Here is a 25407-nt window from a genome sequence, read left to right as displayed (position 1 = left end):
TTTTTAAGGCAAAATTTTGTTTTCTGTTGCACAACATAATTGCTCGAACATTAGAAAATAAAACGCCGGTGACTGGGGGAAAGACAAGAGGAAAGCAAGTGGTTTTCAAATGATTAAGCAAAAGTGGAAAAAGTTCAAGTTGGCAAAAGTTGAGAAGCTCAGTCCATTTCCATTTAAAAAAAGACTAGATAAAGCCTGCCAGAAAAAGGACTTTGCCTGCAGTTTCGGAGAACTGATTCATAAGATTTGGGGAGTATCAATAATTACTCACCACTGACACCTTGAAAAGCCCTGGGCATCTCTCTCTAAATGTCAATTTCAGGTAAAGGGGCAAAGCAGGGTGGAGGGGTGGCCGGCCTATGGGAGGTGGGCCAGGGGCTGGGGACATGGTGGAGGAGGTCGCTGAGGCTGGTTGAAGCCAGCCTGTCTCTGCATTTATCACTTTGTCCCAGAGGAGGTGTTTGTACAACATAGCAGTTTGACAGCACAAAAACACTGTGGCCAGAAGCCCTATCAAAGAACCTACTGACACATATCATTTGTGGTCTTGGTTTCACAGGGCAAGGCTACCTCGCATTTTATCTGCACAAGTATAAAACTCTACACGTTTCTAAGTGTTCACTATAGTTTAATCCCCTTCTCTTTTCTTTCTTTTAAATACTGTAAACACTACTTTAAAATACCATCTTTATTCAGAACTCCTGAATGCTGTTTTAAAAGCCATAATAATTTGCCATCAATTTAGCATAATCTGTGTTAAGGTTGATAATATTAAAGGAAAATGAACGAAAACAGTTTAAAAGCACAAAGCTTGTAATTTATCCTAAATAATACACTTAAAGCTTAGATTAATAGGGGCAAGTAAGTTTTGTAAGAGTCATGTGGCGTAGGGAACACTTTTCTTACAATAAATACTACTAAACAGGAGTCTGCATTAATTCTTCACCTCTACTATTTTTGCTTAAATGTATCTCACTCACAAGCTATAAAATTGTAGTTAAAGAGAAAAAGTCCTGGAGTTGGGGCCCTAGGGTGCATCTGTGTGTGTGTGCACATAGGCTGTACTTAGTTTTCAAATTCCCATCAGCAGAGCAAAGGTGATGGAAAATCTTTAGAGGACAACCATTTTGCTTAGAGATTCTCCCCTTTTAATGGGCTTATTTATTATGAAAACACGGTTTACTGAGTTCTTTATATATAAACCTCACCTCTTAAAACTGAGAAATCTCATGATGTGAAACACTTCCACTGATGTGCTTTGTGTCTAAAATAGAAACTTAGGTACCTCCAAGAATAGGCAAAATGCAAAGTTTCCTTGATTACAGTTACTTAGATATATAACACAATTTAAAATTAAAAACAGTGAAAGCTATCTACTACATTTGTAGATCACTTGGACACTAGATCCCTTTAAACTTACTCATTCATTTAAGAGAGCGAAAAAAATCTCAGATCTTAAATAGCATGATATCTTAATCTGTCGATCTGTTATTGATTACTTATTTTGGGGAGGGGGGTGTCTATTACCTTGTCAGGAGTACCTTTCTTTCCCAGAGTTGATTATAAAAGGAAATACTTAACAGTATATAAAGAACAAAAATCACTATATTGCTATATTAGCAATGTTAAGGAGGAATCCATTATACTTTTTTATGTTAGGATATGTTTTGCCTTTTTGTCACAGGAAATCATTAATGTCAATTACCTGTTCCCAAAAGAATGCAGTTATTCACCTCCATCATCTGAGATTATTTAAAAATGCTTCTCCTTTATCATCATGATTTAAAAACACACCTTCATGTATTTGCTCTTGTGATAAAGTTTGCTAAACTGACCAGTTCTGTGTTTACTGTTTGCTTGAAAGAATATCTTCATTTAAGTGGGACTTAAAAATGTTAACTTCAAAATACTGAAGTTCAGAATTAGGTCTCCTCCAGTTTAGACTGTGTGTGGGTTTAAGCTGAAATAACACACGGCAACCAAGAAAAATGAAGAACAACTAAAAATGGATTACATATAATAGAACATGGCATTTAATCCCATGGATTATAAGGAAAATTATCTGGAGTTTTAATTTTATAGTAATGTTCAAAAAAATAAAAAAGAATGAAAAGCACCTTAAATATGTACGCCAACATTTGTGTACTGTCTTTTGATTCTAACGACTACTTCAAATCTCATCCTCTCGACTCAGCTCAGTAATAGAACTAAATTTGTTTGAAAAAAATCAGGAATCACTATGATGATTACATTCCTCAATTGAAAAAAGAAAGCAAAGTTCAATCAGATCTTTCTCAAATGTTTGCTACCCTCCCATGCCTTTATGTGCTGCTTGCTCTTCCAAAGTCTGGTTTTCAGAAGCCCCAAATAACTTCTAACCCAGACTGCAGCCTCCACGGTAATGTACATGGCTTTATTAGCTCTCATACTTTCTTGGGTCACAAACACACAATATCTGATGAGACGTTGATCATCTTCCTTCTCATTTCTCTTTTCAGCCTCTCTAACTTTCCTGTCAGGAGCCTGAAAATATATGCGCAGTTACCATTGTGGAGGGGAGACAAAGTTTAACTTCTGGGTTGGCAATCGGAGAATAATTCATGAGCAGATTTCTAGCAAATGATATGATTTGCTAAATTTTGGTCTTTGATTTATATTTATGTACTCCTGCTACTGCTAAGGTTTTGCCAACCTCAATTAGATCATGAATGAGATCATTTTAATTCAGCCCCCAAACTGTGACCTGACCATGGTCTGAAAGTGTTCAGAAAGTAATTTTAAGCCTCCCTTTGATTTGAAAAGGAATACTGCATGCTTGGTCATTCATACAAAAAACATAAAACTTAATTATTGAATGATTTGGCAAAAGACCTTCCTGCCAAACAACAGTCAATGCCAGCTACTGTGATGCTGGCGATGCCCGGCCCCCGAGCGCACAGCCCCCTGTATACAGCACTTGTTCATTGTGTCTCAGGGCAAGATGCTTTCCAATAGGATTCACGGATCTGGGAGACTGGGTGCAAAGCGAAGGGGGTACCATATTTATAACTCCAGTTGAAAAATGCTGTCTCACCTAGAAGGGAAGTAGATCTGCGCTGTCAAATCACCAGGAGGCTGTGACAAAGGGAGCTTGCAGCCTGACACACGGTGTAACAACATAGCAAACACCTTTAATTCTGTCATGTCTCATACCCTTTACTTTCTCACACATTCGTGGCTGCTCGAACATTGACACCTCCACTCTTTTTCGAAACTAAATAAGGCAATCTTATTTAAGCCCAAATGCAACACCTGAAAAGTTATTCTTATGCCCAGCAAAAAATAACCATTAACTCCTTCCTCTGGGAAATGTCTCTCTGCTTGCTCTGAAAAGTCTCAAGTTGGTAACAGCCTCCCTGAGGCCCTGAATCTTGAGGTTCACATGACCTCCCAAGCTCCTAAAGATAGGCAACACTCCCCCCTTGAAGAGATGCGAGGGTTGCGATAATGTCACTGTCCGAGCTGGTCTCTACACCTTTTCCAGCTGAAACCCCTTTCTTCATCACAAACTTCTGGTGTCTTTTATAGTAAGGAGAGAGGCCCCAGCTGCTTCATTCCCTCTAGCTACCGTAGTCTAATATCTTAAAAGCTGGAAATGAAAATAACTTTTCTAAAGTATTTCCTGGAATTTTTAATGTGTTGCCTCGATTCCTTTCTTTTTTTCTTTTCCCTTGCCAATTATAAACCACCATTTGGAGGGCTTATGAGCAATGTAAGTCCACCTCATCTAATTAAACCACATTGTCTTAAAAGCTTGAACAGTTTTCATGTCTACAAGACTTGTCTGAATAACAAACTGCTAGAGCCAGAATTCTGAGTGTCTTTGGAAAGCCAGGATTTTATCTGCTGAGCGCAAAGGGCCAGGCACTCAAAGAGTTAAAGAGTGTTCCTGCATTGCTGGGTAGGTTCATATCCCAGCTGCCTGGTGAAGCATTATCCCGGTACCTCACTTAACAAAAGCCTCCTTTTGCAAACAGACTCCCACTTTTCCCCCAAGTGTCCAAAGGTGTTTACTGAAGTAAATCTGCCTAAATCCTTCATTGCTTGGGTCATGGGGGTGGATAGGAGGGGTGGAAGGTGTAGGGATAATCTCTTTTTGTAAATTCTGTAAATCTTCTGGGAAAAAGAAAAAAAAAAAACCAGGAATCTGTGTCACATGCTCGTGTACAACTTCTAATATCTCTGCTAGTTTTGCTCTTATAAGTGAAATCTGTCACAATGACTATCGCAAAAGCCCCCCCCTTTCCAGTTATTCACTCTGCTGTTTGAAGCGACTGCACATCCAAAGTTGCGTGTGTGTGCGTGTGTGCCCATATTATATGCTTAATCTAATTGTTGAAGAAAAAACTGTTGGTATCTTAAAAGTGGTTTCAGAAAGGAAAAAAAAAAAAAAAGACAAGACAGTTTAGGAGCAAGATAATGTAGCTGAAAAGTTGTCACGAGAGGTTTCTGCTCTTGCTGTGGTCTCATTCAAATACCATTAACTGCATGTTACTTTTGCATGTTGAAAATGGAGGCAAATAACAGAGTAAAACCTGACAGGTTCGCCTGCAAGGGTTTAAACAGTTCCCAGTAAGAAGGAGCCCTTTAGGCATAAACTTTCTCTCTCAAGAGAACGTGAATACCACCAACCCCTCCCTACAAATCTTGAAGCATCCAGTTTGAGATACAAAAAGGCTGTCATCTCACAAATGTTAAACATACTAAAAAAATCTGAAAAAAAAGTATGAAGAAGGTGTGAAAAACGTGGCACTTTACAGCCCTCAAAGCTTTTTAAAATAGACCAACTTTTCCCCCTAAAATTCTTTTCAGAGAATTTTTTTTTTTCCTTTTTGGCTCATTTGAGAGTTTCTTTCTTGGCTTTTTTCCCCTTTCATTTGAAAATATGAATTATCATAAAAAGTCAGGGGGAAAAATGGGAAAGTCTTTTCCAGTTTTCCTGAAGATGTATCAGTGCGTTCAGGCTGGGTGTAAGCAACTTCTCCCTTTTTCTCCGGGCCAGACACCCATCATTGAAAGCAGACCAGGGCCTCTGGAGACTCTCCCCCTTCTCCCCTCCTGAGCTCTCCAGCTCGCCCCCCAGCTCCCCTCCACCCCCAGGGCCCGCGCCTCCCTGGCCTTAAGGTAAACAATAAGAGCCAAATACTAGGCAGCACTCCAGAGTGGGAAGTCCACACACCTGACCCAAGTCTAACAGGCTTCTGGGGGAGAATCTGATCCTTCTCTGACACTTTTTACCTCAAGTGTTGAGCGGGTGGCCATGAATAGTACAGACATGCCATCTTGTAACACTATATGCCTGTCAGGAGGGACAGGGCCTGGTTAAGCATCAACTATATAAGGCTGGTAACTAGGGAAAGCCCAACAAACAGCCACAAACACCTCACTTATTTTACTCAGCTACTACCCTCTCTCTCTCTCTCTCTCTCTCTCTCTCTTTCTTTTCATCTTGGCTTTCTGTGGCAGAATGCAAATGGAGCCTGCCGGCGGTGAAAGGGCTGAATTGTGATTAAGAAGAAGAAGAGCTCCTTTCTTTGTTCTCCCCTCAGGGGATGTTTACTGGGAGAGACACAGCGGATCAGATATGAAAGGCATTCAGGTCAGCATTGATGTGAGCGAAAGTGAAATCATACCTAAGGCATTCAAAAGACCGCCGTGTCAGGGGTTCAGCTAACGGTGCAGCTACTGTGTGTGTCTTCCCGGAGAGGCAAAAATCTTTTCACAGACTGGCGATTTTGTTTTCCTCCCCAATTTCCTGCAAAATTATAAAAGTCCTCCGCCCCCCCACCCCGTGTTTACCTCCCACCAGATGCCACAAGAGTTAGTATTTTCTCTCCTTATGGACCACACGCGAAATCAGACCAACTTCTAATAGCTGTATTACCTAAATGAACCAGCCAGGCACCATCTGAACTGTGAAATCGTTTTTTTTTTTAAAAGCAGGTGTATTCCTGTGTGCTACATACATGCATAATATGTAGGGGAGAACTGCGTGAAGAGAAAAGCCAAAACACACACGCGTGGATGGTTTTTCCTCTCACCTCCCTCAGAGGAAACATGAGACACACACACACACACACACACACACACACACACACAGTATAAAAACAGTACAGAACACCTTAAAACGAAATTCTTTATTTACTTTGTGACTAGGAGTTACACTTTTCCTGAGAGCTCTCACTCTGACACGACTGTCACGATGAAAGTATTCGGCACGTAGCTATTAAGGCAAAGACTTCCACAGAGTCTGCTGATTATTAGTGCTTGCCTTTTTAAAAAGGCTTGATGAAGAAATACTTGGATCTTACTTTTTAAAAGTTTACACTCCCCACAGCCCAAATAGTCATTCAATAGATTTTTTCCAACTGGTAAGCTGATGCTATTGGCATAAACAGAGCTATGTAAATGTATACACATTCACAAATCACAGCAAACATACAAGTCATGAAGAGGTGCCTAGATGTTTCAAGGCTTAAAAGTGAAAAGGAAAATCACATTTCATCTTCTGATTGCTAAAGAAAGAAAAGAAATAGGGAGGGGGAATAGGGCTATATTTATTGGTTTTAAATCATCCTTCCCTCTGCTCTGAATTATTTTTCTCAACCTTCACATCTTGCCTAAAAAGCATATTTGGGCTTACGTTAACATCTGCTTTTGTGGTGACATTTAATTCTGTATATTTTCAACTAGTGTTTCTGCATCACAGATTTTCCCCCTTTATCTCTTTGCTCTAAAAAGACAACCAAAGAGCAATCAAAAAGGTGTCTGACTTGGCCATTCAGACAATTGCCCCCTTGTGGGAATGCGGGAATGAATGGTACAGTGGACACCCCAGCACCATTGACGTTATAAACATGTAAATGAAACACATTAGGGCAGACAATCAATTGTCTGTGAGCATTGCAAACCTGCACTCCCTCTCTCTGTGACAGGCACAAAATAGTGTGTCTACCTTGGGAAGCCACGGTGCTGGAGAGGAAAAGGACAAAGAGTTCTCTTTCACACGGAAGAAAATGCACCTTTAAAAGCCTTGGAAGAATGCAGATGACAAAAACTGCTGTAAGGAAGAGAATCTCCCACATCTTGGAATAAACGCGGCACTGCTTAGAGAGCTAGCAACACCCTCCTTTCCTACCTTCAGGGTAGACACACATTTTTCCCAGGAAAGATTCTTAATACGGCATTAGGGTCTTTGATAACCTCTTGGAATTTTCTTTACTTTGAGTAAATTAAGCAAGCAAGAGAGGAAGCACCTGAAACATATGACATGGCAGTTTACTGGGGAACGTTCATCTTGGCTTTATTCGTATTTGGAAATAAATGCTTGAAGACGTGAATTTATCTTTATGTGGCAACAGAGAAATAATGTAAAGTTTAAAATCCTTAGCCCACCCTTACCCCGGGTGGAGAATCACGCTTTGGATGCCAGCAGGCTGCTGGCTCTGTTACGAAGGAAGGCATGTTTCTACCCCAATTGCCTGAATTTTTACAAACCAAAATAAAACAAATAGATCAGTCTAGATACATAGCCCCCAGCCTAGTGTGTGTGCAGCATGACAAAACTTGCAGAAGCTCTTCACAGAGAGAAAAGGATGGAGACCGATATCTTTGGAGCGCCCTCAGAGCTGGTACCTGCCACATAAACTGCCTCTGAGTGCTTTGAGAGTCAGCAAAACAGCCTCCTTATAACCTCATCAACTTTATAAGAAAGCTACTTGCAAAAGATTTCCACACTTGCAAGGATCACCAAGTCTGAACCGACTGCAATCCGAAGGAAACTTCCCTGCCTCAGAGTGTACTGAGGGGCTCTGACTCACGGCCGCCCCATGCCAACTTCACCTCTCAGAAAGGAGAGACAGGAGCCACATCCTGAAGAAGGGGCTGCTTGCATTTCTTTTCCTTTTCCTTTAAGCATCTCTGAAAAGGGAACAACTTTTCGGTCCTCCACCGCCTCTAAGCACCACCACCAGCGCTTCCACTCCCTTTCAGGAAGTGGTTAAGGGAGTGAGGGCTTATCTTAAACAGGGATAATCATTTCTGCTCATCTGATTGTTTCTCCTCTAGGATCTAAAGCCCTGAAAACATCCAACTTTATCCCTTTTCTTTCCCACTGAAAATCAGAGACCAAAGGCATTGGTTAAAAACCTCCCCCACTCTACCATACAATGCCTAACCCTTTAGCTGAAACTTTGAAGAAAAATCAAATTTAACTTTTCTTTCTTTCTGCCATTTCCTCTTCCTAATTCAGTGTTCATTTAAAAGACAACTTCATTCCCTTTTCTGAAACAAGCAGTTTCCGGGTTTGATTTCTGTGAAAACGTGCAATGTGTCTGTGTGATTTTTTTTCAGAGGCTGATGCTGGGAGGTGATGGGCTGGGGAGGAAGGCCCATCTTCCCAGGCTCCACAGGAGGCAGGAGGGTAGCCGGAGCATCCCCAGGAGCCCAAGCCCGAATCAGGGGCTAAAGCAACAAACTTTGCAAGTTACAACCGGGCCGCCCCAGTGGCAGGCAGCCGCCGGGCTTCTCCCGCTCCTAAGTGCTCATTTCTGCCTCGAAGGCTGTGTGGAGATAGTGGGGTATAATCAGGGGAATGAAAAGGGGGGCTGGGTTTTCCCCCTCCTCTCCAGCTTCAGTGAAAGTATTACAAAGTGAGTCAGGCGACCGAAGATCATCTGACTGAACTTTCTTGAAACCGACACACATTCTTGTCTTCGGGCAACTTGCTTTTTGCCTCCTTCCCCCTCACCCCTCTCCCCCTTCCCTCCTGCACATCTTATTTTCTGGGAAGAGATTTCATCCTTTCCATGTGGGGGAAAGGAGACTGTCCGCTATGGATTAACTTGGCGCTGGCACTGTCTTTGCCAGGCATCTTGCTAGCCTGAGAATCTTGAAGGCTGGATTTTAGATTCTTGTTTCTCTCTTTGTATATTTGTTTTCCTTGAACTGCTTCCTTCTCCTTTGCTTTTTAATAATCGCATACAGCATCGTCTTCTAACCCACGTTCTTGACCAGCCTTTCAAACACACACATACTGCTTTACACGTTTTATCTCCTTGTCGCCTTAGTCTATATATACACTGTTGACTTCATTAAAATTATATAAAGTGCCATTCTAGTTTCCTGGATGACCATCTCTCTCTCTCTCTTTTTTCCCCACGCAGCTTCTACTTCTATGATTAGTAGTACCATTATTCCTTTCCAGGAATTTCTATATGATTTTGATAAGCATCATCATATTTAGTGTTATCAGCAAAGACACAAGCTCAAAAGTGACATCTTTTCCATGAATCCAGGAAAGAAGAAAAATCCACTCAGTTCAGATAAATCCTAGCAATTCCCAAAGGGAAAGGCATTGGATATGTGCTTGATGAGAAAGAAAATGAAAAAAGAGGGGAAAAAACTCTTCTACCTGCTTCTCAAAACCAGGACATTGCTCAGTCAGATTAAACCCAAAGCAAAATACTGACAAGTAACCAATACACAGCATGTTTTCCCACAGACTATTGGGAAATAATTATTGCTGTTAAATGTGCAGGGTCTGGGCTAAATGCCTTTAAAATGTGCAATTCAACTTTCCACTTCGGAGTGTTGAGGCTTCTCCCAAGTTAGTGGCTGGGCGGAGGGGAAATGGTGTCCATTTCTGAGCACCAAGCAGTGTCCACGGCTGAGCACCTCCCTGGCACTCTGTTCCACCTGCGAAGCCCCCAGTAGGCCTCCCCCTCTGCCAGCCCCCGCCCCAGGGCTCCCAGGAAGGCTGGAGCATTCTGTTTTTCCAGACCTGGGCTCTGGCCCGACTTCACTGCCGAGGCCAGGCTGGTCAACAGTGGCAAAATCCCGAAGGGGGTTGGAGGAGGCAGACAAGAAGAAACAAATATTCTAAATAGTCTCTCCTGCAAAAGAACACTTCTGGGAACCTTGCTTTAAATCTTATTTTCCTTTCTCTCAAAAAATGACTGTTTAACATAAGAAAAAGAAAAAAGCCTCCTTGACACGAAGCTTTTGTTATCCAGTTGATCAGCAATGTGCTTTAGATACTTGTAAGGGGGGAAAAAAAGCCCCACAATAGACATTGATTTTAGAAAATCAATAACCAACATTTAATAAAAGGAACAGAGGAAACACAAGAGAGGAGAGGGGGGCACTAGGTGTAATTTTAGTGTCTACTAAATTACCCAGAGATGGGGAAGGGAAGGTCTCCAGTGTAAGGACCACCTTAAATAATGCCAGACACTAGAGTGAAGAAAAAATTAAATTAAGAGAGAGAGGGAGAGAGAGAAAGAGAGAGAGAGGGAGAAAGAGACTTAAAAAGAGGCAGCCTGAACTGGATCTTGGGGAAGCAGCTCGGAATATATTATTGTACTTGTTTTTTTGTAATACTAAGCCAAGCAAATAGATCAAAGGCAGCACAAAGGGAAAAGGCAGGATAACATAACGAACAGTTTCTGACTAAAATTCCTCTATCACTCCCCCATATGGCTCGACACCTCTACCACAACAAGCAAAAGACACACACACGCGCACACGTACACGCGCGCACACACACACACACACACGAAACCTAGAGAGAGACAGAGAGACAGAGACAGAGAGAAGCATCATTTGTCTCTAATCAAAATTCCCTCGTCTTTGTGTTTTCTCCTTCCAGCGCCCCTCACTGCGCCCCCAGCAGCCCCCTACCGCGCCGCGCAGCTCAGGGGCAGGCCGGGGGCGCACACAATTGTCTTCCCTAGAGGAAAGTTGCTCCAAGGGGACCCCGGTGGTCCCCGCGAGGCGCGGGCTGGGCTTGCGGGAGGCCGGAGGCCGGGCCGGCGCCGCGTCCCCGCGTCCAGTTCGGGAGCGTCAACGCGGCCCCGCGCCGGGTGATCGGGCTGAGAGCGAGGGGAGTGAGAAGTTTCCTTTCCCAGTCTGAGCTGGCGCTAGTTCTCTTGTTTGTTTTGGGGGGTTGGTTTTTTTTTTTTTTTTTTTAAACTCAGTATCCTCCGTCAGCTATCCCCGGCACCCTCTCCGGTCCCCAGCTCTCTCCCCTCCCCCAGGCGCCTTCTGCGCTCTTGCCAATCACTTTTCTCTTTTATTCCCACGATTTTGTTTGGGGGTAATACCTAGGGGGTCTCTCTCTCTCTCTCTCTCTGTCTCCCTCTCTCACTCTGTTCTTTCTCTGACTCTTTCTAAGGTGGACCTACTAAGCTGTCACGCCTTTGATCTCCCATCTCTGCTCTGCGTGTCCCCCTCGCACCCGCACCTCCTTCCTCCTTCTTGACTCAGCCTGGATAACGGACTCCTGACCATGTCGAAACTGCCCAGAAAAGTCTCCCTGCGCTCTGCGACTCCGCCAGCCCCCGGCGCGGGGCCAGCGCCCGCTGGAGAGGAACCACCCGCCCCTGAGCCCGCGTGGACCTCGCCGGACCCCGCGCGGGACCGGCCGAGTCCCTCCCACCCCGGGGTCCCGGCGCGCCCGGCCGGGCCCCGCTGCCCGCGGACCGTTACTTGGCGTACTGAGAGGCGGCCGGGCGACTCCGGCATAGAAAGTTTAAGCCTTGCCGGAGGCACAGCCCCGGGGCCCCTCTCCCGCTCTCGCAGTCCCTCTGCCACCCCCGCCCCGCCCCCGCCCCGGGGATCCCGCGCGACCCGTCGCCCGGGCCCCCGCCCTGCCCTCGCCGGACGCTCACGCAGCCCGGCCGGAGAGCCGGCGGGCCGGGCGCTGGTGGAGCTGGAGGCGGAGGCGGAGGGAGGGCGGGCGGGGGCGCAGAGGGCGGCGAGGGTGGGGGCGCTGGGCCCCGGCCGGACCCCAGCGCTCGCAGCCCCCCGGCGCCCGACGCTCACTTTGCCCGGCACTTCCCCAACTCCCCCCCCCCCCGCCCCCCGTCCAGTCGCCGCGCGCGCCGGGCTCCGGCGCCGGCCGCGGAGAGAGGCTCGCCCGCGAGCCCTGGGCGCCCGCCGCCGCCGCCGCCACGGTTGCTTTTCCCTTTCCCCCTCCTTCTCCCCAGGTCTGGAGCCGCGGAGCGGCCCAGAAAAGTTTGGTTCGGGCCGCTTCTTACCGTTTTTCCTCCTGGGATTGGCTTGTTTGCGCCTCTTGCACCGGGGGCCATCCGCCATGATCGGCTGCTTCATTGATAAGAGCGGATCAGATGGCAGTTCGCATGGACTCGGCGCCCTGCTTCGGCAGCACGCAGGCTCGATCTAGCAACCAAACACAGCGACAATGTGGGCATCGCCCGCGCCCATTGAGACGCGCGCGGGCCGCCCAGGGGAGCCGGGCCAGGGCCCCGGCGAGCACCCATCCGCGGCCCCCCCAACGCCAAAGCGAAACTCCGGCGGCCCCCCTCCCCGCCTCCCACCCCCAGCCTTGGCCCCGAGGCGCTTTGTGTTTGTTACTGTTTGGTGTGTTGCACCCGCGAGGGGATCAGAGAGACAAGAATTACATCTTCAGAATGAGTCATAACTCCTGACCGTATGAGGGAATGCACACGGCGGTACAGTAAGGCTGCTTGGCTCAGGGCTAGGCGGACCTTTTCCTCCGAAAAGTCCTCAGCCCGGCTCGGGAACTTGGGGTGAGGCGAGGCTCTCTGTAGCTCTCATCTTGTCTCCCCCCCCCCACTCACCCCCCCCTCCCCATTCCCCCGAGGAAGCAAACAAACAAACAAACAAACAACGCGAAACAACTCCCGGATGAAGCACACTCGGTCAAATTGATAATAGTAATTATAGGAAGCCCACTCGCCCCGCGTCCCCTCCCCTCCCCAGTCGGAGTTGATCGAGGCACTGTCTCTTCCTCCCCCTCACACCCCCGCCCCCAAATTAGGATTTCCCGTTTCACGCCGCAATAAGAAATATAATTATAAGCCTCTTCGGACACTGTCCCTCCCCCCAGCACCCCCCACCGCCGCCGCCGCCGCCGCCGCCGCCACCTTCGCCGCTTTGACAATATTTACTTATTTCCCCCCACCTCACTCACACCCATGCTCCCCCGCCCTAGTTCCCTTAAAGAGTTCCAGGAGAAAATTGTTTTCTCCCCTCAAGAAAGGAAAGAGAAAGTCCAATCGCTATACGGCAATACTTTTAAGCTCGACTAAATGATCGTATCCTTTTCTGGCTTCGAAACTTTTGTACCTAAAAATCGAGAGAGGCGCTGCATTTTTTCAGCTGAAACTGTCAAAACTTGGAGAAGGGGAACCTCGGAGGCAGGCAAGAGAGGAGGAGAATCCTGCAACTCGGTGGAGGTTGGGAAGATGCTGTGCCTCGAGGATTAGTTTAAACAGGGGGCTATAAAAGATGTAACAGATGCAAACTGTAACACAAGGGCCATTAACCCTTTCTCTGCCGAACACACTCAGTCCCCACGCCCCGCACCTATTGTCTCCTGTGCTAGAAGCTTGGCGGAAAACCTGGAAAGTGAGTATCAGTTTCCACACATTTGCTGAGAGGGGTGGGGCTGGGGGGCGGCAGAGAGAAGGGGAAGTGGATGATTTAGAAAGCACCTTGAATTTAACCTAGGCATAGTGGGAGACTTTTAATTTAAGTTTGACACATTTTGTTATTTCTTGGCTCTCCTATGGATTTGAAATTGTTGGGGAAAATCCTGAAATAAAGCAGTGGTCACACAAGTGTCTGGGAGGAAGCAGCTGGCCTGTCTGTATTCATGCTGAGACACACGATTGCATATAAATACATGTTTAATAAAGTAAGCTGCTAGTTTTATGAGCATTTGTGTGTGTGAGGGACAGACAGGGCATTTGTGCTGTAAACTTTAGCTTTGCCTGTTATTTCTAACTCTGGAGTTAGTAATCTTGCCTTCATCATTATAGGGGGAGCATGTAAAATATATAAGAAGGTGGGAGATAAACACATTCATGTTAGCGGGGCTCACCACTGCTCCTGGGAACTCCTGCTCTCTTTCTCGACTTTTCAGTGCCAAAGTGTGGAATGGGATATTTTCGTGTGTCTGTGTCTCCTGTGAAATCCATGTCTATATCATTAATACTTTGCCATTTGAAATACAATTTCAAAAGTTATCCTTCATTTACAACCCTAATATCCGGACGGCAGTTTTCTTCCCAGCTGTAGTGACTCCCCCCCTCCCCACTTTGGTAAACGACTCAAGTTCCATGAGGACTTTCACTTCTTTATTTATCATCACAGAAGTGAGGTGTTACTTCACATACATACACACACAAAGAATGAAATAAAGAAATGAAACTCGCTAAGCAGACAAAAACAGGCAACTTTCTACTTAGAAAACAGCCTTCTTCAGTGGGAAAGGTTGGACTGCCATATCTAAGAGAAAGACTTGCTCCCGAATTTGGTAGGTTTGTATCCATCAAGTTTTGTAATTATTAACAGGTATTTGCCAAGTTCTAATTGCTGAATACAATGAATTGGAATTAGACGTGAAAATAGAGCAGAATCTCTCCCCTTGAAGAGTTTTTATTCCAACCACATAGTTCTCAATAAAACTTTTCCCAGGCTGGGTAGTAAAAGGCACCTTTGGTTACCTGAATGGGCAGGTACAGGGCAAATTATTTGGGGGAGGAAAAAAGAGAAAAGGAAGGAGAGAGAGAGAGGGAGTGCAAGAGAAATCGAAGAAGTCACTCTTGGGAAAAGCTTGCCATAAAGGAGCTAAACCCACCTGAAATTCCTACCCACAGACACTCCTCCTCACTTCAGACTCACATCCCCACTTAAAAGGAGAAAATCGTAAAAGGAGGGTGGGGGATGACCATGCCGAAAAGGAATAAAAAGAGAGAAAAGGGGGAAAAAAAAAACCTACCTGCGAAGTCTTGTTTGTAGTTTTGGCCAGAAATGGTGAGAAGAAAAAGCATGAAGAAGCCGCGAAGTGTGGGGGAGAAAAAGGTGGAAGCGAAGAAACAGCTCCCGGAGCAAACTGTACAAAACCTCGCCAAGAGTGTCGGGAGGCAGGACCGTTATTCCTGCGGAGCAGGTTAGAACTGATCTCTTTCGGCCACTCCAGGAAACACAAACCTGGGGACGGACTGACGTGTTACGCCTCTTCTAATGACATTTTTTTCTTTTTCTTTTCTGTAGGAGAGAGAGAGACCCTGAAACACGCGCCACCTATCTTTGTGGGGAGGGATAATTGAAGCGCCCTGAGCGTGAGCATCATGTGAAAACGTGATCGCCAAGTTTCTCTCTGGGAAAGGATCTGGGATAGATTATACCTTGAAGTCTCCGCAAACGCTTTAGTGGAAGAAATGAAATTCCACCTCCCTCCCTTCCTCTCTCCCTCCCTCTCGCCTCCCTCCCTCCCTCCCTTCTCCACGCCCCCCCCCCCCCCCCCCGTCAAGCCTTTGGCATCATTATCCTCATCACTAAATCCTACAGAGTACAGGGAGGAAAACGGTGCACACCATTCACAGAACTGGAGAACTCTACGGGGCGAAAGTTAAAGGGAAAGATCCCGGTTCCTCAATCCAGATCGCCTCTTCTTATACAGATGTCTCTAATGACCAGATTTGAGATGCACATTAAATTGTGTGGATTTCTCAGCACGGCTTCTGGAACTAAATTTTTTGCCCTTTCTCTTAATTTTTTTTTTTCTTTTAAGATGCCAGAGCCAGAAAAAAAAAAAAATGCTGCATGTGAACTGCATTTTAGGGCGTGTGTGTTGCGGTGTGTGTGTGTGATGAATTTCTGGATTGGATCCCAATACTAAAAAGTGGTTTGGCATTTTTAAAAAGGGTCTCTAAGTAAATTAACATAGAGCGCTGAGTTGCTGAGTTGACCGATCTCTGAATCTCTCCACATCTCACGGAGACCTCACTACAAAGTGAGGGAGTGGGTGTAGGGAGGCAGGAGGAAAAGGAGAAAGGCCATAGAGGAACTTAGCAGCGAAGGAAGATCACCATATTAAACGGCATGGGGTCTAAGTTTTGGAGTATATATTTTTTGATATTGCAATTAAAGTAAAATTAAAAAGAAAAGACTCCACCTTTGCTCTGAAGGGATTGGTTATGTAAATATGGAAGGGATTTCCTGGAGAATACAGCTTTCTACTGTATGGTTAATTAAATAATCACTCAAAAGCTTCCAACGTGACGCTTCTGTCGTAATCCAATCAGGTTACATAGGTCCTAAACAAGAAAGATATTTTCCACATCTGGAAGTCAGCAATTTAGCAAGTACTGCACATTATTAACCAATTCAGAGCCCACTTCCCAGGGGAATTTTTTTTGAAGTTTAAGTGTTCTTAACCAATGCTCTGCTGTTTTGTTAATCAAAAAGCTGGTTTACACTGCACATAATTGGAACTAATATAGAAGTAAATAAAGACAGCCAAATTTGAGGATGCTGAGCACAGGCATTTATCGGAAAAGGAAGAAATCCCTTAGCCTCCAATGGTTCAGGCTCAATTTCTTAGAGAACTGTGAGGCTTTTTCTTCTTCTTCTTCTTCTTTTTTTTCTTTAAGAGTGAAAGTACTTGAGAACCTCAGAGCACAAATAAACTTTCAGTCCCACAGCCTTTGGGCTTCCTTGCAAAGGTAAAGGTGGAGGTGTCAAGAGGACTAAAGAACAGCCTCATGCCATTTTTTTCTGCTTTAATATTGTTAATATGTTACAGCCCCCTGTTTTCAGTCTGATGAAATCTGAAACAAATAAAACCCTGATCCAACACTAGACTTTTACTTATATGAAGATAAACTGCTTTGAACTGTGCTTTGAATGTGTGCCTAAAGCAAGACTTTGAATGCAAGAGTCATTGGCAATTGCACTCAAAGGAGGGAAAAGCCACCCATGGGTTACCACATCCACACTCCCAGAGGTGCACGGCTTTGTGTTTTGTATGTTTATTGGAGGGGGGGGGGGAGCAGTAGCCACCCAGCATGCCCACAACCAATTCTTCCTTTAGGATGCAAGGAAGTAAATTTTCACTCTTGGTACAGACTCACCTCTTTCCTACCTTAAGTATTTATTACAGTGAGAATCTTCTCCCCCACCCCATTCAGATAAATTACCTATAGAGGAGCATTCAAGACCATCAGTCTAAAATTTAATAATAAAAAAAGAAAATTAAAGATTTCCACCATGGGTCAGGCACATTCTCAGTTTTATGCTTTACATTGCTTTAATATTTCTATCTCTATAAATATATGACTTATCAAGTTCCTTCTCTGAGATTCATTTCTATTATTAATATCCTTTTTTTTTTCTCTTCCCACTTTTCCCCACTTTTTTATTTAAAAAAAATCGAGTCCAGGTTTCTCTAGAAGTTTGCTTTTCAGCGTTTCCTCTCCCATTTCCAGGACAAAAGTGTCCCTTGCATGGAGTAATTCCAGGCAAGACCCCACCTCAGGACCCCAGGTAACCACTGGAGCTTACAGTCCAGACACACACTCACTGGCAAAACCTCAGGTCAAAGGATCCAATCAAACGGCTGACAAATCACTTCTCTTTATTATGTATATTAATGTCTGGTTACTTAGGATCTGACTTAAAAAAAAAAAAAAAGACAAGTATTTCCATGAAAAACACCTAATCATCTGATTACTCTGGGCTCAGTAATTGTTCAAGTGTCAGGAGACAGCCTCAACACTTAGCACTGGGAGTGCCGACGTGCAAGTATTTGAATTGGGGTAAAAAGCAATCTTCCAGGTTTCCATCAAGGTGGATATTTGGAGGGTGGCACGCGAAGCGTCCCCGCGAGGGGTGAGCGCGCCGGTGCGTTGCCCTCCGCCCCTGCCTGGCACGCCCCTGGCACTCCCCTCCCCATTTGACCGAGAGAGTTCACACCAAAGCAGAGGCGGTGGGATCGGAGGAAGCCGGAATATAAATTTGTACCGAACACTCTCTTAGTCCGAAGGCCAGGTCGGGGACAATGGGGATCGTGGGATCAGCGGGATGCAGGAGCGCAGGACGCAGGGAAAAGTCGAGAGAGGACTAGGAGCTGCTAGCTTTCGGCTCCTCACACAGCAAAGCAAGTCCTTGCAAATGAATCGCTCCTTCCCGGTCTTTCTTCCCCATTAGTAATCCACTTCGAGATTAGCGCAGACCAAGGGGATTAAAACAACAGATACATGCAAATGTGAAATAATATTGCAATCGACATTGAAGGGAGAAAAATAATTCTTTAGGGTTTCTTTGAGTAAAACAAACTGCCTCCCTCAGTATTCCCTCCACCCAGGCAGCGTATGAAGATGCACTTTTGTTTTCCAGTTCCCTCCAGCCAGGACCTGGTGCCTGTCCCCCCATTCACCTCTCAGTCTGTCAATTTCCTTAACTTTCACAGCCGCTCCCCCTTTCTCCCCTGCCCCCAGCTCCGCTTGCTGGCCCAGATGCCAGAAGAGATACAATGTTTCTGCCCTGAACACACAGCCTGTAGAAGGAATTCGAATTTGGCCACAGCTAATTTTTTTTTTTAAAGCAAATTCTGTTTATTCTGTACCATGTGGAGAAAATAAAAAAAAGGAACCTATTCTCTTTTTGAAACGGAATTGATCTTTCATCTAGAGGAATTATTTCGACCCTGTGTTGTTACACAGAAGGTGGGAAACTTCTTCTAGAGTTGCAAGCAAAGGGTGATAAGGGGGACCCCTGCACTGGGGTGGGGGTGTGGACGGGGTGGGGGGCGGCAGGGGTCCAAGTCAAGCCAAACGGTTTTCTCACGTGCAAACTCGCAATCCAATCCATTCGGAGTTGAGCCTAGGATAGGAGGGGAAAGTCTATTAAAAAAAAAAAAAAAATCAGGAGCATCTCTCTGAGAAGCCCTTTCAAACAAAATCAAAACAGGACCAGAGAATCTCAGACCGTCTCTAATATCCCTGCTGCGAGGCCCGCGGGCTGTGGAATCTCGCACGTCACCTGGCCCCAGCAGGGCAGCCAGCTGAGAGTTCATTTTATTTTATTTTTATTTTATTTTTTGAAGTTAAGGCTGAATCTCGGCTTCAGTGCTTTTTGGCAACGTCTCCACTGACAGGAACCAGCAAACTTCAGGACTCAAATGAGCGTCTTAATTTATTGATGCAAAACAGGTCTGCTTGTCGCCCCCAGTTCTCGGCGCGCTCTGTCCCCCACGCCCCCAGCTTCGGTCCCTTCATTTGATCTCAGGGTAAGGCCCCCGCAGCACAGGCGGAGGAACACGTTGTGGGGGGGAGGGGTTCGGCCCCCGCCCACCCCCCCCTCCCCCAGACCTATACCCGCCCGGGAACCCCGCGACCCCCGCCCCGCGGCCGGGTCAGCTGACCTGGCTCGCTCGCCGGCTCCCCGCCCGCCGCCTTGTTTCCGGTCCCCGGGGTCCGCGAGCTGCGCACGGAGCGGGAGCGGCCGCGGCCGCGAGGTGATGCTGGGGGCTGATTACCATGAGAAAGGCTGTGCCTGGAAAAGCCTCCTCCACGCGACTGTCAATCTCACTAAGGGGTGGGATGGGGGGGGACGGAAAGGGGCCCTGTAGGAGTCACCAGAAAACTTGGAGTAAGTTGGATGCGACGCAGGCCCGAGGAGGTGGCTTTCGCCTCAACTTGGAAGGCTGTGGCGTTAAGGGCGCGGACGCCAGCAGTCTCGCCAGGGAATTGAAAACCCCAAATCCTTCCTTCCCTCCTTTCCTCCCTCTTGCCCTCCTTTCAGCCCTCCCTGACCTTTATCCTTATTTTCTTGAAATTCTTTCCCAATTGCCTTTCCTACATTATCCTTTCTTTCTATCTGATATCTCCCTTTTGCAAGCCCTTATTTTGTTTCCTAACATCTCCTCTTCTCTCTTGCTCTCATTCTTTTCTGCCTCCTTTATGTGTCCAGATTTATCATTTCGTTTTGAAAACACAATGTTTCATATGTAATTAATCTACCAGCAGGAGGTCAGGGACACCCTGACTAAAGTAACTCCCTTGGGTCATCAGAGAACAAGTTCGCCAGGTGTCAGTGAAAAGTAAAATAATAATAATAATAGTAATAAAATAAATATAAATCTATATCTCAGTGATCATAGTGGCTCCCTATTCTGAATTATCATATCGGCTCAAATTGACTTCCTTTTTTCTTAAAAGATATAATCTTCCTGGAAGAAAAATGAATAATACTTGTTCTAGGGAAATTCTATAGAATTAAAGCAATGTGAAAAATTTTCTCATTTATGGTGATATTTTAGCAGGGCTTAACAGACTTTAGAAATTACCATAGGTAATTTAAAGAAACTTAAACTGTGCTTTTTCTTTTAATGACTATTTGGAAAGTGTAAAAAATTCCTAAAGCACCCCTGCCCCACACGAATCAATTCAGAGAGAAACATCATGCCCTGTGTTCTGTACATGCTAAGCAAATTCACAGCTTGAGTTGCTGGGTTGTTTTCTTCGCCAGGTTGCCCTGTTGCCTAGCAGGTGAGTGAACACGGAGCTGCATATGTCATGAATGTGGCTATGGTTTTAGTTTTCCTTTTTTTTTTTTCTGTCTTTCATTCATTTTGAGCATGTTGTTCTCCTATTAAAATTCAGAGTTTGCACTTGTTTGCAATTTGTTTACTTTGTTGGATTTTTAAAACTTGTTAGAAGTCAATTGAACATGTATATTAAGCCCTTTTTAGGCCAAGAAAAATAAAGATGCATTAGAAAGATGATTTTTATGCTTCATAATTATTAATTGACATTTTATGATGAATAATTAATCATTTGAATAATTTTGGTATCTCTGATCTGAACACATATTTGCATATCTAATGCTTGATTTTAACTGTGGTTTTTTTTTTTAATTCATTCTCTCAGGACGAAGAAACAAAGTAACATTTTAATGTAAAATTTCTCTCTGACACTTGGAAAAGTTTATTTATTGAGTAGTAGTATTCTTTCCAGATATCCATAAAACTTCTTAACAATTGTGAATCGTTTATGTAGCAGTCATATGCAAATATGTGACAGAACTACAATTAATGAGGAAAAACAATACCCTATGTAAAATCAAGTCACTCTCCTCCCCAAATGCAGAGATGTGCACTAATTATGCACCATTTTTTCTTATTGGAATTTGATCATTGAACTTTTTGGTTATGTCTATTTACACATGTCAAAAAGTGAAAATTGAGGTAATTGACAAATAATTCATACCTGAATTTAAGATAATTTTTTACTTTTACTTATTAATATATGGGCTGATTTAAAGTTATTTTAAAATGATCAAGCAAGCCTATCCCTGATATTTTTATACCCCTGTGTCAGTTGACGTCCAAAGAATCTATTTTGAATACTAACCCTGCAGGTTGCTACCTGTGTGATTACCGACAATCTACTCTAAATTTGTTTCCTTAGCTATGTTGTGGGTACACTAATAGTGCCCATTCTTTCGAGTTTTCTTGAGAACTAAATAAAGTAGTGCCTGAAACTTCACTATAGTGTAGCTTTATTATTGTAATGAAAGGTTGAAAAAATAACATGGAATATACGGATCAATTGAGGACAATTTAATTAATTTTGACTAGTTAAAAACAGCTATTTACCTTTTAGTATCATTCGTCATTTTTCTATTGAGAAGTGAGTGCTGTGTTATTAAAGTGAAGAAATAAAACAGAAAGCATCATAGGATTTTTGGCTGGTTTACAGTTCTTTAGACCTCTTCAAAGAATTCGTAGCCACAGACATGAAAATAGTGTTTTTTTATTCTGTTAGTTAAGGAGTTAATTTGTCGTATTCAATATGGTCATAATTTGGTTATAAATATCAGATTTCTTTTAGTCCAAATGTATGAACTTGAAGTTTCTCATGTTCTTTAGTAACATATTGTCTTTGACTGTAAGGGTTAAATGTGCAGAAGCTCAGAAGCGGTCTTGAGTAAGACTTGTGAGAAAAAAAAAAGGGCAAACTTACAAATTTGGAGACCAGGAATTTGGCTGTCAGAACAGTATTTGTTGTAAGACCATTCATAATGAGCTGAGTGAGCATTTCCTTTTGGAATTGTAGTTATCCTGGGGTTTGCACTAATTCTAAGTACCTATAGTGGGGGAGAAAATCAGTTTACTAATGGAAAATGAAATTCCTTAGTCTCTTAAACATCCAGAAGGCCAGATTTTCTTTTTGATGCAAAAGCGGAAAAGTCAATGCAAATGCTTATGGGAAAAAACTATTGCGATATTTAGTCCCAATACTGACTTCTTTTTCTTGTTGTTTTCCTTAAGACTCCTCAAAACACTTAAAGGGTCCCTTAATTGTTTCCTTTCTCAAAGGATCCATTCCATGCTTCTTTCACGTTGAAACTACCAAAAGGGCCATTTGGACATCAGCCTAGGGGCTCAGAGTGACCTGTACCTTTTTCTTTTTTTCCTTTGTAAAGGGCAATGGGACCAAAAACTGTTTGCACCTATAGATTGTTTAGTGACCTGGAAATAACTTCATGCTGCTTTGTGGTCTTCTTTAACAGTCCTTATTCTGTTAAAAGGTCAAATTATAAATCTTGGATGTTACTCAGTTCTAATTTTGCACCGTTCTAAAAGTGATTTTTTTTTTTTTTGCAGTCATGTTTCAGGTACTTAAATATAAAAACCTTACTCTCAAAAATTATTCTCTTCATGATAATCACAACTATGAAATAATAATAGCTAAGAAAAAAACCTGCTTTTCTAGGCCTGGCAGTGTAGATGTGACCTAGAGAGAATCAATGACTTTCTCCAGAATTCAAGTGTCTGGTACTTCACGGGCCTTTGAATCTGCCAGATCCATCCTCCCGGCAGACGCCACATACAGGTGACATCCAATGTCTTCTCACCTTTCGCAGACATCTTTCTGAACCACTTGTGCCCACCCACTCTGCACACTGCATTGTGACCCACTTCCAGACCTCCTGGATGACTTGGTTAGTACTTGTTTTTCCACGTGTGGCTTATTTTGCCTTTTGGATCTAGCACTTAGGCTCATTTTTCCAGTTACAGCATTGGCTCAGGTAGAATGGTTTCTCTGGCTTTGTAGCCTCTGGCTTCCCAGATAAAGTGTCTTTCCTAGTTCAGTCTTCTCACCAGGACCCTTGACTTAGGGACACTCCCATGGGCAAGTTCCTGCTCGCTCACATTGGCCCCAGTACTGGGCCTAAGCACAGGACAAGTTAGTGATGAAGGAGAGATCATGATACAGGCATATCTGGAAATTGTTTTTTTTCTTGTATAATTTTTAAATTGCTTGTTGACTGGGAACTGGACCTCAATGTGCTTGACACCAGATTCTTTACATTCTCCTCAATTACAGCATATTATAGTGACAAAGATATAGGCTTTGAAATTAGATGAACTGGATTTGACTCCCTGCTTTGTGAGTGCTAATTGTGTATTGAGGACAAGATATGAAGCCCCTGAGAACTTCATTTTTAAAATGAGCAAAAGAGGACTTAAATTTAAGCTGGCTGTGGTGAAAAAATATGACAATATATGTAAAATGTCTGCTACAGGGTAGGCATATCAATAAATAGGAATTCCTTCTCGTGAATTACCTGGAAAATACATGAAGTTAAATTACAGAAAACCAGAGTGAATGTAGCATGTATCTTAGATGATACTTATTTCATCATTTTTAATTATTTTAGTGCCATTTATTTAATTATTTTAATTACTTTATGATTTTATTAGGAATTGTTTAACTGGTTCTTGCATTTTACAGAAATCAATGCTTACTGAGAACAAAGTTGGAGAAGTAACATGGAATTTCTTAACTTGTAGCAGAAAAGGTGGAGTGCTCATGATTATAAGCATCACGATTCTAACCTCTGAGGTAAATAAATTTACTTTACAATTTCATTATGTATTTCACACTTCTGTTCACAATTGTAAGAAAAAATATTTTCCCACCTAATTCTCCCTATATGACCTGGCATAAGAGGAAGCACTCTGGCAGCCAGTTTGGTGTGGCCAAGAAGTGTCAAAGATCACTCATTCAAGGTAAAAAGAAGAGGCCCTTAATACTGTCCAAAGCTCTATACCTACTCTTAACTCAAACTTATGAAGTTTGAAGGAACTGAGAAGGGGGTAGAAGGGAAGGAATAGCACTGAGAAAGTTTGCCTGCAGTATCTTCTCCCCACCACTCCCCCAGGTTGAGTGCTGAAACATCTGCTTGAAAAAAAAAAGGTAAGAATATGTGTATACTAAAGACATTGCTACACTCTGCCGCCTGCAAATTCAGGAGTAGGGTTGTGTCAGCAGGCCCTGGCATGATCTACTGTGTATGTGACTTTTCTACCCTATGCCCTAGAAAGGAGGGTGTCAGGGGAGGACTGGCTTGTGGACACAGGGAGCACATTGTTCCAATGGTTCTGCTACAGTGCAAACCAGGCTTCTTTTTCTCTCTCTGGAAGTAACTTTGCTACACGCAAAAAAAAAAAAAATCGATTCCTATTAAGTTTTTCCTTGGCCACTGTGGAACCATAGGTATGGCTCCTGTGCAACGGGGTAATTTTTCTGGGTTGAGGGAGGCTGGCTTACCTATTGTTCTTGGCTCTTGGCTAGCACCCTTCTAGACAAGAGAGACAGAACAAAGCTGAAAGTTCACAGACAATACGTGGCCTTTTAAAACAGGAATGGAAAACTAAAACCTTGTTCTTCTAAAGTTTAGTTTATCTATCTACTGTGTATTTGGAATTTCGTTTTAGAGAAATCAGCATGATCCTGAGCTATAGTATTACCTACCATCATTTAGCATTTATCTGGGATATTGAAAGCTTATTTACAATAATTTGCTGTAGTAGTTCTGTAGAGATGATCTCTATTGAGGTTTTGCTTCCGTTGGTGAGGATTCTTGTGTAGTTGTGGAGTTCAAGGCTAGGTGAAATATGCTTGCGAAGGTCATTTGAAATCACATTGGACTTTGAATTGGGGGCAAAGTAATGCTTTTTATGATATTAAAGCAAAGTAACATCATTTGGAAATTTTTAAACCATTGCTTCATTTAGGATCTCTAAATAGTAATTTATTTGACGAAGGAAGGTGACCTCTCACCAATGTCTCTTTCCCAGTCCCCTGGACTAGTGCCTATTATAGAGGAAATATTTGTTGTTGTGTGTGGAGTCTGCCATTCATTAAGAAGCTTTAAAGGGCTGTAAACTGATCTCCTGTTTCGCACTTGTAAAGGCCTGAGATAAGAATGAGGATAGTGGGAATTCCCTGGCGGTCCAGTGGTGCTTTCACTGTAGAGGGTGTGGGTTCAATCCCTGGTCGGGGAACTAAGATCCTGAAAGTCAAGCTGCCCGACTGAAAAGAATGTGAGGATAGATGAGCCTAGCAGGCAGGGACCATAGAACACTTAGACTGGCACAACCTCCTTTTCATCAAGTTATGTACCAGATTACATTATTAACACAAACTGTTTTATTCCCTTTCTTGTGTGTCAATTTTACACATGTTCTGAAAAAAAAATGAAGGAGCAAATGCAGAACTGTGTGTATATATTTGTCTTTCTCTT

At 43.8% G+C, this 25407-nt stretch overlaps 1 protein-coding gene and 3 long non-coding RNA genes across 14 annotated transcripts in view; 2 read left to right on the top strand and 2 right to left on the bottom strand.

Annotated features, from left to right (window-relative positions):
* Nucleotides 1-14942, bottom strand: part of ZEB2 (zinc finger E-box binding homeobox 2) — a 127381-nt gene extending 112439 nt beyond the window's left edge. For 2 of the 4 annotated variants that reach the window (XM_082395804.1, XM_082395808.1), the window contains exons 1-2: nt 14807-14942; nt 12078-12219 (exon numbers count right to left, since the gene is read on the bottom strand). In XM_082395804.1, the coding sequence (XP_082251930.1) occupies nt 12078-12150 (73 nt within the window). In that variant the 5' untranslated portion in view covers nt 12151-12219; nt 14807-14942. Of the gene's footprint in view, nt 1-12077; nt 12220-13149; nt 13281-14806 lie in introns of those variants that run through there. The other 2 variants (XM_082395805.1, XM_082395806.1) reach the window with 2 other exon arrangements.
* On the top strand, nt 13292-15765 carry LOC309630503. The gene is made up of 3 exons (XR_014245710.1): nt 13292-13431; nt 14827-14977; nt 15082-15765. It is a non-coding gene; the product is annotated as an uncharacterized lncRNA (long non-coding RNA).
* Nucleotides 15766-16849: 1084 nt separating this feature from the next.
* Nucleotides 16850-19350, bottom strand: LOC309630505. The gene is made up of 2 exons (XR_014245719.1): nt 19235-19350; nt 16850-18693 (listed from the first exon to the last, which is right to left on the bottom strand). It is a non-coding gene; the product is annotated as an uncharacterized lncRNA (long non-coding RNA).
* Nucleotides 18702-25407, top strand: part of LOC309630504 — a 46966-nt gene continuing 40260 nt past the window's right edge. The window contains exons 1-3 of one of the 8 annotated variants that reach the window (XR_014245711.1): nt 18702-19099; nt 22741-22818; nt 23613-23723. This is a non-coding gene — a long non-coding RNA (uncharacterized lncRNA). Of the gene's footprint in view, nt 19100-19241; nt 19328-19373; nt 23724-25407 lie in introns of those variants that run through there. The other 7 variants (XR_014245712.1, XR_014245713.1, XR_014245716.1 and 4 more) reach the window with 7 other exon arrangements.

Source organism: Balaenoptera borealis (assembly GCF_965194805.1).
Source record: "Balaenoptera borealis genome assembly, chromosome: 6".
Taxonomy (NCBI): domain Eukaryota; kingdom Metazoa; phylum Chordata; class Mammalia; order Artiodactyla; family Balaenopteridae; genus Balaenoptera; species Balaenoptera borealis.
Note: the sequence above shows the minus strand (reverse complement) of the source record. Positions and strands in the feature narration are given on the sequence as shown.